The sequence below is a fragment of the Phyllobates terribilis genome, unplaced genomic scaffold (assembly GCF_046119375.1).
Source record: "Phyllobates terribilis strain yellow unplaced genomic scaffold, ASM4611937v1 Scaffold_8__6_contigs__length_399053987, whole genome shotgun sequence".
Classification (NCBI taxonomy): domain Eukaryota; kingdom Metazoa; phylum Chordata; class Amphibia; order Anura; family Dendrobatidae; genus Phyllobates; species Phyllobates terribilis.
The window spans coordinates 252,171,153-252,185,939 of NW_027362768.1; the positions used below are offsets into that span (position 1 = coordinate 252,171,153).

Below are 14,787 nucleotides of genomic sequence, written 5' to 3' on the forward strand. Positions count from 1 at the left end.
GTGGTCTTACATGGTGCTTCTGGGGGGTCTTAACAGTCTGTCCTGGATTGTGGGCTAAACAGATTTCACAAGAACCACATTTTGCTCGAGCTACCTGGCCGAACCCTGGGGCTAACCACTTCTGTCTGACCCTCTGTATCATACCGTTTGCAGACACATGTGTAGGTCCGTGGGCTTCACTGACCACAACAGGGTACCACGCTCGGGGGAGACAAAGCTCATCTCCTTTTCTCCATAGTCCTTCTTTTTCTTCTGCCCCCTGTTTCTGCCACTCTTCTTTTTCTTCTCTACTCACCTGCTGGTGGGCTTCTTTGAGCCGTGTAATTAAGTCAAATTCTGATACTGCACTAATAGTGTGGTCAGTTGTCAGAGGTTTTACTGCAGCTCGCTTAGCAGCCTTGTCGGCTCGGTCATTACCCCTAGCTATCTCGGTGTTGAGTCTTACATGTGCAGGTACTTTTATTACTGCTACTTGTTTGGTTGAGGCAGCTGATTCTAGGATTTGTCTAATCATTGGAATGTGTTTTGGCAATACCTGATTCAGTATGCCATGTACATCATGTGTAGTTTGTACTATTAAGGCATGGTCTAGTACTATTTCTGAGGCTTTTTCTACCAAAAGAGAGACAGCTGCTACTACTCTGACACATGATGGTGCAGCTTTGGTAACATTATCTAATTGAGCAGAATAGTATGCGACAGGTCTTTGTTTATTTTCATGTTTCTGTGTTAGTACTCCTGTAGCATGATTAGACATTTCCGCAGCCATTAATTGGAATGGTTTGGCGTAGTCTGGGATTCCCAAGGCCGGGGCTGACATGAGACCTTTCTTGAGGTCTTGAAAGGCTATGAGCGCTGATTCAGTTAACTGAAAAGGCTCGATTTTTAAACAATCATATAGAGGTTGCATAAGCTGACTAGCATGTATAACCCATTGTCTGCAGTGTGATACTATTCCCAAAAATGCTCTTAATGTTTTGTAGTTCTTGGGAGGAACAAGATCTCTAATGATTTTTAGTCTGTCGGCGGTGAGGTGCCGAATACCTTGTGAAATGCAGTGTCCTAGAAATACTACCGTAGTCATACAAAGTTGTACTTTTTTCTTGTTAACTTTACAGCCCATGTCTGCTAGAAATATTAACAATCTTATTGTGTTGCTGTTTGCGGACTCTTGAGCAGGGGCACATAATAATAGGTCATCAACATATTGAAGAATTACAACCTCATCCGTAGGTTTGAAATTTTGAAGAACTGATCTCATAGCTTCTGAGTACAAGGTAGGTGAATGTATCATACCCTGTGGTAATCTTGTCCATGCTAATTGTCTATTCTTAAATGTAAATGCAAACAGTTTGTAACAGTCTGGGTGTAATGGTACTGAAAAAAATGCATTTGATAAGTCTATGACAGAAAATACTCGTGCTGTTGCTGGGATCTGTGATAGCAACGTGTGTGGATTTGGTACAACAGGAGTAATAGGTTCCAAAATTTTATTTATCTCTCTTAAATCATGTACCATCCGGTATCTAGCAGCTGACCCCTCAGTAGATTTCTTTTTTACGGGGTACAACGGTGTATTGGCTGGTGACTTTACTTCTATCAGTACTCCAGTTTTTAGATAATCTTTTATCTGTTCTCCTATGGCGTGTTCTTGTTGGGCACTAATAGGATACTGTCTCAATTGGGGTAGTGTCACACCTGGAACAGGAGTGACTTTTACTGGAGCTATTGGCATTAGTCCTACATCGGTGTCATGTTGTGCCCATAATTTTTCTGGTACCTCAGAAAGATCTAAAATAATTTGGGTAGGGGCAGGATCTTTCTCATCCTCTAAGGCTTGGACTTTTACAATGTTTTCTAGAGACTCTTGGTCATCAGGCACCAAAATTTGGACTCTACCATCCTTTGTCTCTTATCACTCCTGCTTTTCTAACCCGAATGTCCTCCCATAGTTTCCTGTTAAACCTGTCATGCCTTGCTACCTGAAAAGTTTTGCAAACTTTCCCTAAATTCTTAGTTGCTTCTACACCACACCTTTCTTTCACGATCGTATAGACATCTTGTTCATCATTTGTGGTCTTAGTCTGTTTGTTGCCCATTTTTCCTGACTATTCATACCTTAGGAGGCTTTTTGGGTTAGATAAAATATATTCTATATTTTACCTTTCCTCGTTACCTATTCTGTCCTAAGGAGCCAGTATCAAACGGTTTCTCTGGACCGTTTTGTCTGAAGTGTAGAGTAATTCTAACACACATATATATGGCAACAAGGGCAAGACCAACAATACATAAAATGAACCATACAGTCTCCATTATATATCGTGTCCCTGGAGTATTATCATTACTTCCATGGGCTCATTCTGTCAATCTCTTATCCGTCAAAAAGGAGGACAAAGGTTCGGGAGTTAAGCGTGAGCGAAGGTTTCCCCGAAAGGACACAACCTTATGACTCAGTTAGGCAATCTCCGTAATACTTATGTCATCTACCTTAGTGCGGCTTATGAGGCTATTCCCGACATCCACATCTCTTTCATACCATCCGTTTCATAACCTTCTCTGACCTCTCCTTCGGCAGATCCTACAGTATATACATGAATGACCCGAGCTATAGGTATCCTTCTCTACTAGTTCCTCAATCCCAACACAAGATATGCATGAAATTTACGGACTATCGCAGAGCAGATGTAAGAGAACTAACAGTGTCTCTTACCTGGCCAGGTTTGTCATCTGCTGTTCCGATGTCCCAATCTCAGCGGTTACTCGTGCCGGTCGATGAACTTGAAGGAATACGCAGACCTCGGGTCCCTGTTCGGACGCCAGGAATTGTTAGGATCATTCAGCCATGGAGGGTCCTTGTTGGAGTCGGGGTATCCCCGTAACAAGAAATACACAGACACGTAGTGTATAATCAAGTTCTGGGAAGCCCCTGAGCGCGTCTGCCTCTATAGGTGCTGTCCCTTTATTTATACTAATAATCATATTTTTTTGTCAGACATGCGCAGTAAAATGCCTTTGTTTCACAAGCAGTGAAGTGATGATTCATAACAGTGGAATGTTGATAAGAAAGTTTCATAAACAGAAAAGTGATAATTCATAGCAGTAGAAGGTTGCTGAGACAGCTAAAAACAAGTTACAATCTAATTTCTGGGCGTCAGTCCAAATGTCCAGATAAGGGAAGAATAACTTCATCTGTGTCTTACATCGTAGTCTTGGGTGAAGTATAACTCCTATCATCCTCTCATCTCTGATCTCATGTAATGTAATAGACATATATTACATTACATGAGATCTTCCCTGACTGTTTCAGTCAGAGTCTCCTGTCTGGCTACAGCTGCAGCTGAGCCAGACAGGACACCATATATGGCAGAGCTGGAGGCGGTCATGTGACCTCCAGCTGCCATAGCAACCCCAGGTCCTGGAAGGACTCGGAGGTCTTCGGAGAGGTAAGTTGACGACCCCCTCTCCTCCTGCTGTCTCCTATATGCCGCGATCACTATAGATCACAGCATATAGAAGACAGCTAAGGGTTAACATCACTGGGACCTGATCTAATCAGGTCCCGATGATGTTCCCTGTCAGAGCTAACGCTCTGCACCGGAATCGCAGCGCTTGCAGGACCCTGGGGGTCCTGAGCGCTGCGAGACCACCCACCGTTTTTAAACGTCGGCGCTGCACAGAGCCCGGCAAGCGCCGACGTTTATCTACAGTGGGCGGTCGGGAACCGGTTAAAATCCCTGCACTAAGGGTTAGTGGTGTTCTATGATGGAACCTGCTAGGAGCATAGCAGGAAAGCTCAGCAGGATTGAGTGTAGCTGAACCCACGCCTGGGAAGCCTCTGCACCTATCAGGCTCTTGAGCGGCACGGAGCGGCCGTTGCCCACGGCAACCGTTGTTTAAAGACTTGTGTTAACCCGGCTGCGAACCGGAGGACTGTCCTGCTTACCCGTGAGTTGCTGAATAAAGCTGTTTATGCTGGACTTGCTTGGGTCACTGCCTCAGTTACTGCACGGTGTGAACACCGCCACCTTACACACTGTATAGAGGACTCTGTGTGGCCATTATTCTGTATGGAGGACTATGTGGGGCCCATTATATTGCATGGAGCACTATGTGGGGCCACTACGCTGTATGGAGCACTATGTGGGGCCATTATACTGCATGGAATACTTGTTGTGGTCATTATACCGTATGGAGCACTTTTTGTGGCCATTATACTGTATGGAGGGCTTTGAGGGGATTACAGTTGAAGAATCATACTGTGATGGGGTCACCATTCTTTGTTGGCGGGATTGAGGGAGGGGGGTACAGTAGGGTCATTATACTGTGCGTGTGGAGGAATTCACTGTGGGGGTGTCATACTGTGTTTGGGGACAGTTTTGTTTGTATCATACTTTATTATCTGTATTATTCAAAGGTTTTTTTATCCTTTGTTATTATATATTTAAATTGGGCTATATGCTCTTTACTGCTTTTACATAACATATTATAATATTCCACTATAATTCCAAAAGTTAATTGTATTATTTGAGAAGGAAAAATCCTCAATTGTATATGTAGCACCCTGAGGATTCGGCTGCTACAGGGGTATTGCACCTCAACCCAGAGGTGTGATATTCCACTCCCGGGTAAGGAAGGAGTGTGGAACTGAGCTCAGATAGACTGCATGCACTACATACATCCCATTCCAGAGGAGCAGGCCGACGGTACTCCCACTTAGAAATGTGCAGGTACAACCGAGCCTGTTCCTGGCTGGAGTGGGAGGGGGGTGGTACATCCCATGTAGTGTAGGGGCAGATAGGGGGAGCAGTCTGGGTAGTGATAGGAGCTCATTGGGTGCTGGTCACCTGAGCTCACACATAGAGGGATATATAAGGAGGGCACCAACTTAGATCAGGGTCAGACGCTGAGAACAAGTCAGTTGGAGAGGAGAGAGAAGGAAACAGCAGCCCTGGAGAGAGAGAGAGTGGAGCAGAGAAAGACCCAGAGGGGGAAGACTGAAGGGACCCAAGAACCCAAATTAGAGCACCGGGTGAGGAGTCAGCAAGAGGGTACCGGAACCCAAGCTGGTGGGGGCAAAGACATTCCCCAGCCAGAGACCGGAGACCGTGGGCAGTGTCTGTCACGGTCACCCACCACATTCACCCCGAAGGCACACCACATGCAGGGTCAGGGAACCCAGGGCCAAGGGTGTCCCAAAAGAAGGCCCGAGGGAGCTGGACCTAGGTGAATCCCTGGTGGGGACGGCTGAAGAAAGGACAGAGGGAGAGCTCAGGGCCACGCTCCGGACTTGTTTGGGGGTTGGCTGGATCCAGGACCTGGTGGACGCAGCACGGCTCGGGTGGTCACTAGCAGCTGGAGTGACCAGTACAACATCAGCAGTAAGTAAACACCCTTAACTGCACAACCCGAGTCTGTCTTCATTGCCGGCTGCATCGCACCACCACAACCCCCATCCTCTGCGCCTGTCCCCTCTGAGGCTATACCCCTCCCGTTGGGGGTTATCTCACCAAGCTGCGCACCCACCATCAGCCTCAGCGGACCCTGCAGCAGCGGCGGCCACAGTGACCGCATCACAACGGGTGGCGTAGTCGACACAAAAGAACTTTAGTAACATCTGTAAAGCTGCCACATAACACTTAGCTTGACGCCCTGGGCACGGGACCGGGTCACAGCCGCTCGGAGACTACAACCCCCCATCTGATCCGGTGCCGGGTATTCCCCTCAAAAAGGAATATGTCCCAGGGGGCGCGTCAACTTTGGCGTAGTCGGCAGGATTACGTGCCCGCAACACCCGGGTACTGCGTGCCTGAAGAAAAGTGCAAGTTTACCTCAGAAAGAAGACTCCTGCCGGTTCCGGAGGGTCCACGCCATCGGACTCCATCACCAGTCGTTTCCCGCCGATTGTCCGCCATTTCCAGCTTGTTCCCGCCATCTGCAGAGTTTCCCGCCACTGGGCGACGCTTCCCGCCAAAACCGCAGATTTCCCGCCTTGGAAGAGCAGCGGACGCCATTATGGGCGTGCCAAAGGAGGGCAAGAGGCCACCTCCCATCGTGGGCCAGGACAGAAAATGGCGCCAAAAGTGGAAACCGCCCCCACCAACAGAGACTGTGATGCTGGAGGTGTCTGTCAGCGTGAAAGAACTCCCCCTGGAGCTGACAGTCACCGAGTTGCCCCGGGACCGCCCTCGAGGTGGGAGGAGACGAAAGAGAAGAGAAAAGATGGGTGTCGCTTGGAGCAGACTGGAGCGAGCGCACCCGGAGGCAAGAGGTCTAACGAGGAGTAGCGGAGGAGCTCACCCGGAGATGGAGAGAAAGCAGAACAGCACCGGCCCGCTGGCCAGGAGTCTGCTAGAGACCGAGGAAGGAGGGCAGAGCAGCACCGGCCCGCTGGCCAGGAGCCTGCCGGAAGAAGAGCAGAGCAGCACCGACCCGATGGTCAGGAGCCTGCTAGAGTCCACAACCCCGCTAGGTCTAGCGGAGATCTTAGCGCAGCTCCCCCGAGACCGGGAGTGTGCACAGACTGCCCTGGAGGGCCTCGCAAGGAGGATGGCCCGGGTACAGCGCGAGATACTGGCGGAGTGGAGCCGGGAGATGACCCAGCAAGCTGAGACCAGTCAACGGAGCACGCTACCCTGGAAGAGGAAGCAGACCGCCTCTGAGGATGGCGCGGGAGGACCCAAGGCCGGAGACGGCGCCGAGAAGGGAGCCGAACGCATGGAGGCAGGTAAAGGGGACGCCTATACCCCAAGCCGAGAAACCGCCCACCTGCCCCAGCTCCCCGTCGCAGAGCCCGAAAGTCCCCCTGCTGTGCCCGTAGCCGCCATGTCACCGCTATGGACTAGGCCCCGACCGGAAGCCGCCGCCGCGACCCCTGTGACGTCACACGCACCGACCCGGAGCGTGACAAAGCAGGAATTACCACCAGCCTGGTCGCAAGGCCTAGTACCCCCGGGCGCCGCATCACCAACAGCGCCCCCTACCTCCGCGGAGCCTCCGGCCTGGCCGCAAGGCCAGGTAGCCCAGGGCGCCGCCGTCCTAACGGTGCCCTTCACCTTCCAGATACCCCAGGCCTGGCCGCAAGGCCCGGGCAACCCGGGCGCTAACACCACCGCGCCCATAGCCAGAGGACCCGGACGGGTCTGAAGCAACACCATATCAAGAAAAAGCAGGAGGGAGCCGTCGTTGAGGACGGGAGTAGAGACTGTATATAGTTACCCAATCGGGGTATAAAGGAACTGAAACTGGAACCGTTGCTGCTAATATAGTCCCCGTTGGGACCAGCATGTGTGAACTGTTTACCCGTTAACCCCTTCATCCTACAGGCTGAGGACTGTGAGCAGCCATTCCCTTCCCTCTACCTGGCCGAGGACTGAGAGCGGCCAACTTTCAACTTCCCCTGTATATAGTTGCGCGTCCTAAAGCGCCCCCTACCGGTTTTATAAGAAAAACAGATTTTTCTAAGAGACTGTCGCACTTTTCCCGGACACACGTTGCACAGTGTCCGGAGGAGGAACCAGAGACAAGAGAAGTCTACGAGAATGTTTATATAAAAAGTTTTATATATATATAATGTTTATATGTTTTATATGTTCATATAAAAATTTTGTATGTTTTGGTGTTTTATGTCTTACAGCCCGAGGACGTGCTGTGATTTACCAGGGGGGAATGTAGCACCCTGAGGATTCGGCTGCTACAGGGGTATTGCACCTCAACCCAGAGGTGTGATATTCCACTCCCGGGTAAGGAAGGAGTGTGGAACTGAGCTCAGATAGACTGCATGCACTACATACATCCCATTCCAGAGGAGCAGGCCGACGGTACTCCCACTTAGAAATGTGCAGGTACAACCGAGCCTGTTCCTGGCTGGAGTGGGAGGGGGGTGGTACATCCCATGTAGTGTAGGGGCAGATAGGGGGAGCAGTCTGGGTAGTGATAGGAGCTCATTGGGTGCTGGTCACCTGAGCTCACACATAGAGGGATATATAAGGAGGGCACCAACTTAGATCAGGGTCAGACGCTGAGAACAAGTCAGTTGGAGAGGAGAGAGAAGGAAACAGCAGCCCTGGAGAGAGAGAGAGTGGAGCAGAGAAAGACCCAGAGGGGGAAGACTGAAGGGACCCAAGAACCCAAATTAGAGCACCGGGTGAGGAGTCAGCAAGAGGGTACCGGAACCCAAGCTGGTGGGGGCAAAGACATTCCCCAGCCAGAGACCGGAGACCGTGGGCAGTGTCTGTCACGGTCACCCACCACATTCACCCCGAAGGCACACCACATGCAGGGTCAGGGAACCCAGGGCCAAGGGTGTCCCAAAAGAAGGCCCGAGGGAGCTGGACCTAGGTGAATCCCTGGTGGGGACGGCTGAAGAAAGGACAGAGGGAGAGCTCAGGGCCACGCTCCGGACTTGTTTGGGGGTTGGCTGGATCCAGGACCTGGTGGACGCAGCACGGCTCGGGTGGTCACTAGCAGCTGGAGTGACCAGTACAACATCAGCAGTAAGTAAACACCCTTAACTGCACAACCCGAGTCTGTCTTCATTGCCGGCTGCATCGCACCACCACAACCCCCATCCTCTGCGCCTGTCCCCTCTGAGGCTATACCCCTCCCGTTGGGGGTTATCTCACCAAGCTGCGCACCCACCATCAGCCTCAGCGGACCCTGCAGCAGCGGCGGCCACAGTGACCGCATCACAACGGGTGGCGTAGTCGACACAAAAGAACTTTAGTAACATCTGTAAAGCTGCCACATAACACTTAGCTTGACGCCCTGGGCACGGGACCGGGTCACAGCCGCTCGGAGACTACAACCCCCCATCTGATCCGGTGCCGGGTATTCCCCTCAAAAAGGAATATGTCCCAGGGGGCGCGTCATATACATTAATTTATTTTTTTTAACAAATATCAAGGTTGGCCCGCAACTTTGTCCAAGCTTTTAACTTTGGCCCTCTGTGTATTTCAGATTGACATCCTTGCCTTAAGGCCCCGTCACACTAAGCGATGCAGCAGCGATCCCGACAACGATACGACCTGTCAGGGATCGTTGCTGCATCGCTAATACATCGCTGGTGAGCTGTCAAACAGGCAGGCTCACCAGCAATCAGGGGAGCAGCGATATCGTGGAAAGAATCGTTCCACGATGTCCTGCTCCCGTTAACCAGCCTGCTGCAAGCAGGAGCAGGCTGGTAACTATGGTAAACATCGGGTTACTAAGTGCGCGTGTGCCCCTAGTAACCCGCTGTTTACCATGGATACCACTCTGCTACGGTGCGCGGGAGCCTCCGAGCACCGTAGCAGAGTGGTATCCATGGTAAACAGCGGGTTACTAAGTGCGCGCGTGCCCCTAGTAACCCGCTGTTTACCATAGTTACCAGCCAGATCGTTGGTCCCGCTGGTCACACACAGCGATGTGTGCTGGCCAGCGGGAGGCCAACGACCAAAAAATGGTCCAGGACACTTTGCAACGATCAGCGACCTCACAGCAGGGGCCTGATCGTTGCAAAGTGTCACACACAGCGACATCGCTGGTGAGGTCTCTGGTGAGTCACCAAAACCGTGACTCAGCAGCGATATCGCTATGTGAGACGGGGGCTTTAGAGTTTATTCTCATCATGATAAAAGGTTACAATTACCAAAAGGTTGTAAAAACAAACAACTTTGCAGAGGATTTTTAATCAAAAGTCAAATTGCAATCGGTGGCTCGTATCTTAGGCTTGGAGTGCAGTGCTTACCAGCTCTCTGCTATAGACTCTATAGCGCGCTAATGTAGGAGTTGTTTTTCTAAACTAAAACCTTCAAAAAATTCAGGTTAAATTGCCGTGTTGACACTTTGCGATAAATAAATGGGTTTTGGATTGCAGTTTGGGCACTCGGTCGCCAAAAGGTTCGCCATCACTGATCTAGAATTACAGGATGGCTTCTTTCTCACCTCAGTTGATTAGAGTTCATATACTCGTATTTCTCAAACATAAGGAATTGTAGCCATCAGATTTATCTTGCAAAACTTTGATAAGAGTATAGAATATATTAATTTTGTTGCAGATGCCTTAGATTTTGTCTTGTCACACAATGCATTCAAATTTCAGGATAAATGGTACCTTCAACGGACAGGGACTGCGATGGGTACTCCTGTCGCATGTGTGTCTGCTAACTAATTTCTGGCGTTTTGGTAAAAAAATATGTAGCCACAGTAGAGAACCCATACATTAGATACATCCGTGCATATCTCCAATACATGGATGATGTATTTATTTTATGGGCCGGTACAAAAACGAAACTTTACATCTTTTGTTTCATATCTAAATGAGATGAACATGAAATTCACTGCTACGTTTGGAGGCAATTCTTTATTAATTTTGAAGCCTAAAAATTCTAAAGAGGGTAAAATAGCCACTTCAACATATAAAAAAAAAACTACGTCGACGAATAAGTTTTTAAATTATAATAGTGCTATCCCCAACATACCAAACAAGGGCTACCATATAGTCAGTTTTAAAGTTTAAGAAAAAAACAAATTGAATTAAAACATTGTAAAATACTAAGAGGATATCCCCTATCCCTGGTAAATGAAGCTTTAGATTAAGCATCAAATAAACAATTATGCGAATAGGGAGGAAAATAAACTTATGTTTATAGTCAACTTGAAGCACAGTTCCATGGACAATACCATCCTCGCGGCCATTAGATGGAACTGGCACTTTAAGAGAGTGATAGTGCTTCACAAAAACCTATCTTTTCATACAGAAGGAGTTGTAATCTAAGATGTATTAGTGACTAAAAGAATATCAGTAGATGCAAATAATTGGTTAGAAAAAAATACCGCAAATGGGAACTTTAGATGCGGAAATTTATCTATAAGGTGCAAGTGACAAAAAGAACATTTTATACAAATAGAATCCTAAATGATTTCTTATCCTGTAGAAGGAAATATGTAGTTCATAAAATTTTTTGCCCTTGCAAATTTTATTACATTGGGAAAACGATAAAACCCTTGTTTGTTTGATTTCTGGAACATTATTGTTTCATCATTACAGGAAAAGGCCCCCCACATCCCCCGATTAATTAAGCACATCACAATGCAGACCCTAAAGGGTATGTGCACACGATTCTGGGGCCGCTGCGGTTTTGACGCTGCTTGTTATGCAGCGTCAAACCTGCAGCGGCCAGCTGTTACAGCATAGTGGATGGATTTTTAGAAATCCCATGCCCACCATGCGTATCTTTCGTCTTTCCAGACCGCAGCATGTCAATTCCTCTTGCGGGTCCGCATGTGGACTTTACCCATAGAGCTGACCTCTATGAGGAAAGTCCGCAGCACAGTGCGTTTTGCAGGGCTAGAAAAAGTCTGTTATCCTACACAAGGTGGTGACTAAAATAATTACTGTTAAAAAGAGAAGGAAAGTAGATCTTAAATTCATCTGCCCAAGGTCCGCTAGGTCTGAACGATAGAACTGACATGTCTGTGTTCTTATGTTTTTGACTATTTGTATTTTCTGATGTATTGTAAACAAGTTTGCTCACAGACGGATACTACATATTTACCTATAAATGAAGTAGTATCACATTACTTCTCACCTGGACCTATAGAAGCGATTTGGAAGCACGAAACAGCCGTCGTCCATCTCTCTCCCGTACACCCCCTGTACACTGCATGTATGTCCTGTTATTTAGATTAAAAGACTTTTAAATTCCAGGATATAGTGAATGCAGCTCTTTTCCTGCACCTTTCAATGAATTTATCTACGGCTGCAGTGACTATTTTGTAACATCCACGCCGTGCTTTATTCGTAAGAACTGCAAATCTGCCAGTTTAGTGCCCATACATTGTGTCCCTATACAGTGTTAAACCCCAATATATTGTAGCGCCCCCATACATTGTGCCCAGCACGTGCTTCTGGTGACACGCTCCTCATAAATTGTTAAGTTCTCTCTCCCCACTACAATAATGCCAAACATGTGGCCCCTTACTGTGGTTTAGGCCCTGTCACACATAACGAGATCGCTAGTGAGATCGTTACTACGTCACGGTTTTGAGATTGCTGGAGAGTCTTATCGTGATCGTTCGGGAGCCGTCAAACATGCAGAACTTGCCAACGATTTCGGCCGCCCCAGCGATCTAATTAAAAATCTCATTGGTCGTTGGGGCGCTTTCACACAGCAACTATTTCAACGATCCACACCTTGATAGGAATTTTACTGTGTCACAAAGGCGTGCATAAAATTACTTTTCCGCGCCCCTTCATCTCCGATTGGTGGACGCTACTGCGTTCTGATTGGCGGCAGGTTTAAAATAAGGCGACGTTGAAGCAATTCCGTTCCTTTGTTCCTATCTGCGCTTTGGTTTCGGATCGTTCCTTTATTCCTATCTGCGCTCTGCTTTCGGATCGTAGCAGTGTTCTCCGGGCAAGATTCGTTCATCTGGGCTTTGTTAAGGCCCTGTCAGCGTCCTGATTTTTGGATCCTAGTAGCGTTCTACAGCTGTGATTCTATTCATCTGGGCTTTGTTCCTGACAAGCGATCTGGTTTGTGGATTTTCTTCAGCTGTGACTCGACATCGATTTTTTTGGTTCTTCAGGCAGCTATATTGCTTTGTTTACACGGTAAGTTATTTTAGTGGGTTTTTGCCACACCCAACAAGTATACATTTGCTTATGCATTGGAGGCCATTTTAAGGGGGTCAACAAGCAGTGTGCAGTATTTTTTACTGTGTTTTAAAATGTTTCATGTATGCTATCCTTTTTCAGATGGCTTTCAAAAGTGAAGAGTTTGTGAGGGAAATGATTGACCTCTACCGCTCCCTGCCGTGCCTTTGCCAAATAAAATCAACAGACTACTGCAATAAAGAGAAAAAGAGGGAGGCATACCAGCAATTGATTGCCCTCTTTAAAAGGCATGGCCCCAACGAGAAGGTGGATGAAGAGCTGGTGAAGAGAAAAATCCAGGGTCTACGCACCGTATATAAGAAAGAACTCAACCGGGTGGAGAAGTCAAAGAAGTCGGGCACTGGCACAGATGAGGTTTATGTGCCAACATTATGGTATTATGACTTGCTTGCCTTCACCCGTGACCAGAGCTACCTCGGCGAATGGCGTGTACGATGCGGCCGACCCCGGAAGAAGACCCTGATATCCAGACTGACTCCCCTGTTGAAGATGTAAGTATCTTCTTTGCTTCCCTGTAAATAGCATTTATACTTTCAATGTACATGCCATAGTTTAGCCGCCCCTCACATTTGTTTTTAAGTGCACGTGTACCCATGCTGGTCATAACATACCTGCTGGATGTTGTAACCAAAATCTTAACTTTAATTTTGTGTTCCCACAGCACCATCGGCAAGATGACGACATCCCGGCTACGGAACGTGGTATGGAGGAGGCGAGTGTGCTGTCAAGGAATGAGGAACCTATGGCATCGGCGAATGAAGACCCTATGGCCTCTACAAGTGAAGACCTTGTGCCTCGGCGACAAAGAAAATCAAGGAAAAGAAAGGCCAGCTTGCCGCCATCGCCAGATCTAATATATCTGGCGAACAAGATTCTACTGCTACAGACCCAGGCCAAGCGGGACAACTTCGCAACATTTGCTGGCGAGAGACTACAGAGGCTGGATGACCGACAGAGGGCGCACGCAGAAAGGGTCATGTTTGAGACTTTAAATAAAGCGGCAGCCGGTGAACTTAATGAAACTTCTACTGTACATACTCTGATCGACCCTGTCCCTTTTCAACAACATTCTTGGACCCATACGCCGGACCCACTTCGCAGCACACCAGTGCAGAGGATCTGGCGTCCACAAAGCCTTGCCCCCCCCCACCCCACAGTATCCCATGTGCTCGAATTCTTTTGTTTCCCCCAGGCATGGATACACAAATACAGGCAATCGATATGAAGAACTGTAGTGATGTTTCATTTCAATTTTTGTTATCATTTTGTAAATATTGTTAATTTAATAATTGTTCACATTTTTGTTTGTTTATAAAAAAAATGTTTTATTGTCCTCTTTTTTTAACTTTACCCCTGCCCTCCGATCTCCCCGATTGAAATAAAAATGTTTTTTGTTGTCTTCTTTTCTGCTTTACCTCTTCCCGAGGGTGGGACCCCTCACCCCTGCCCTCCGATCCCTTCCCAACCTCCGTTCCCTCCCCTCCATTCCCATCCCTGCTCTCCGCTGGTGATCACCTCCTCCCCTTCTCGCTCCAGGCTTCATCACCGGTCTTCTGTCTTCACCCTGTGTCCTCTGGTCTTCTTCACAGCTGGTCTTCTTCCCCTCCTCTTCCTACTTCCCTTGTTTTAGTCTTTGGGGTCATAGTCATGGTGCACTGTATGGCAATGATCTGCCATACCGTGCACCATGAGTCTGACTCTGATTATAGGTTGTATATACTAGATTCTTGATAGGGCGTTGATCCAGGGAACTAGTCTGATTGCCGTATGTGGAGTCAGGAAGGAATTTTTTTCCCCGAAACGGAGCATGTTTTTTTTTTTTTGCCTTCCTCTGGATCAATATGTTAGCATGAAAATTTGAAGGAAGACCTATGTTCCTATTCTTTCCTCTTCTCTCTTCTTCTTGAATTAGCTGGCGTCTGTGAAAGCCGACTTCAGACGGCTTTCCTGCCCCCACACAACATCAGCTGATAACCTCAATTAGCAGGAGGGTGTGAAAGCCGACTTCAGAAGGCTTTCCTGCCCCCACACAACATCAGCTGATAACCTCAATTAGCAGGAGGGTGTGAAAGCCGACTTCAGAAGGCTATCCTGCCCCCACACAACATCAGCTGATAACCTCAATTAGCAGG

At 48.1% G+C, this 14,787-nt stretch overlaps 1 protein-coding gene across 1 annotated transcript in view; it reads left to right on the forward strand.

Moving 5' to 3' along the window:
• The window catches only part of LOC141156500 (uncharacterized), a 45,160-nt gene extending 31,293 nt beyond the window's left edge, over positions 1-13,867 (forward strand). The window contains exons 2-3 of the mRNA XM_073642698.1: positions 12,737-13,146; positions 13,317-13,867. Of these exons, the coding sequence (XP_073498799.1) occupies positions 12,737-13,146; positions 13,317-13,509 (603 nt within the window). The 3' untranslated portion in view covers positions 13,510-13,867. The remainder of the gene's footprint in view (positions 1-12,736; positions 13,147-13,316) is intronic.
• The last annotated feature ends 920 nt before the right edge of the window (positions 13,868-14,787 follow it).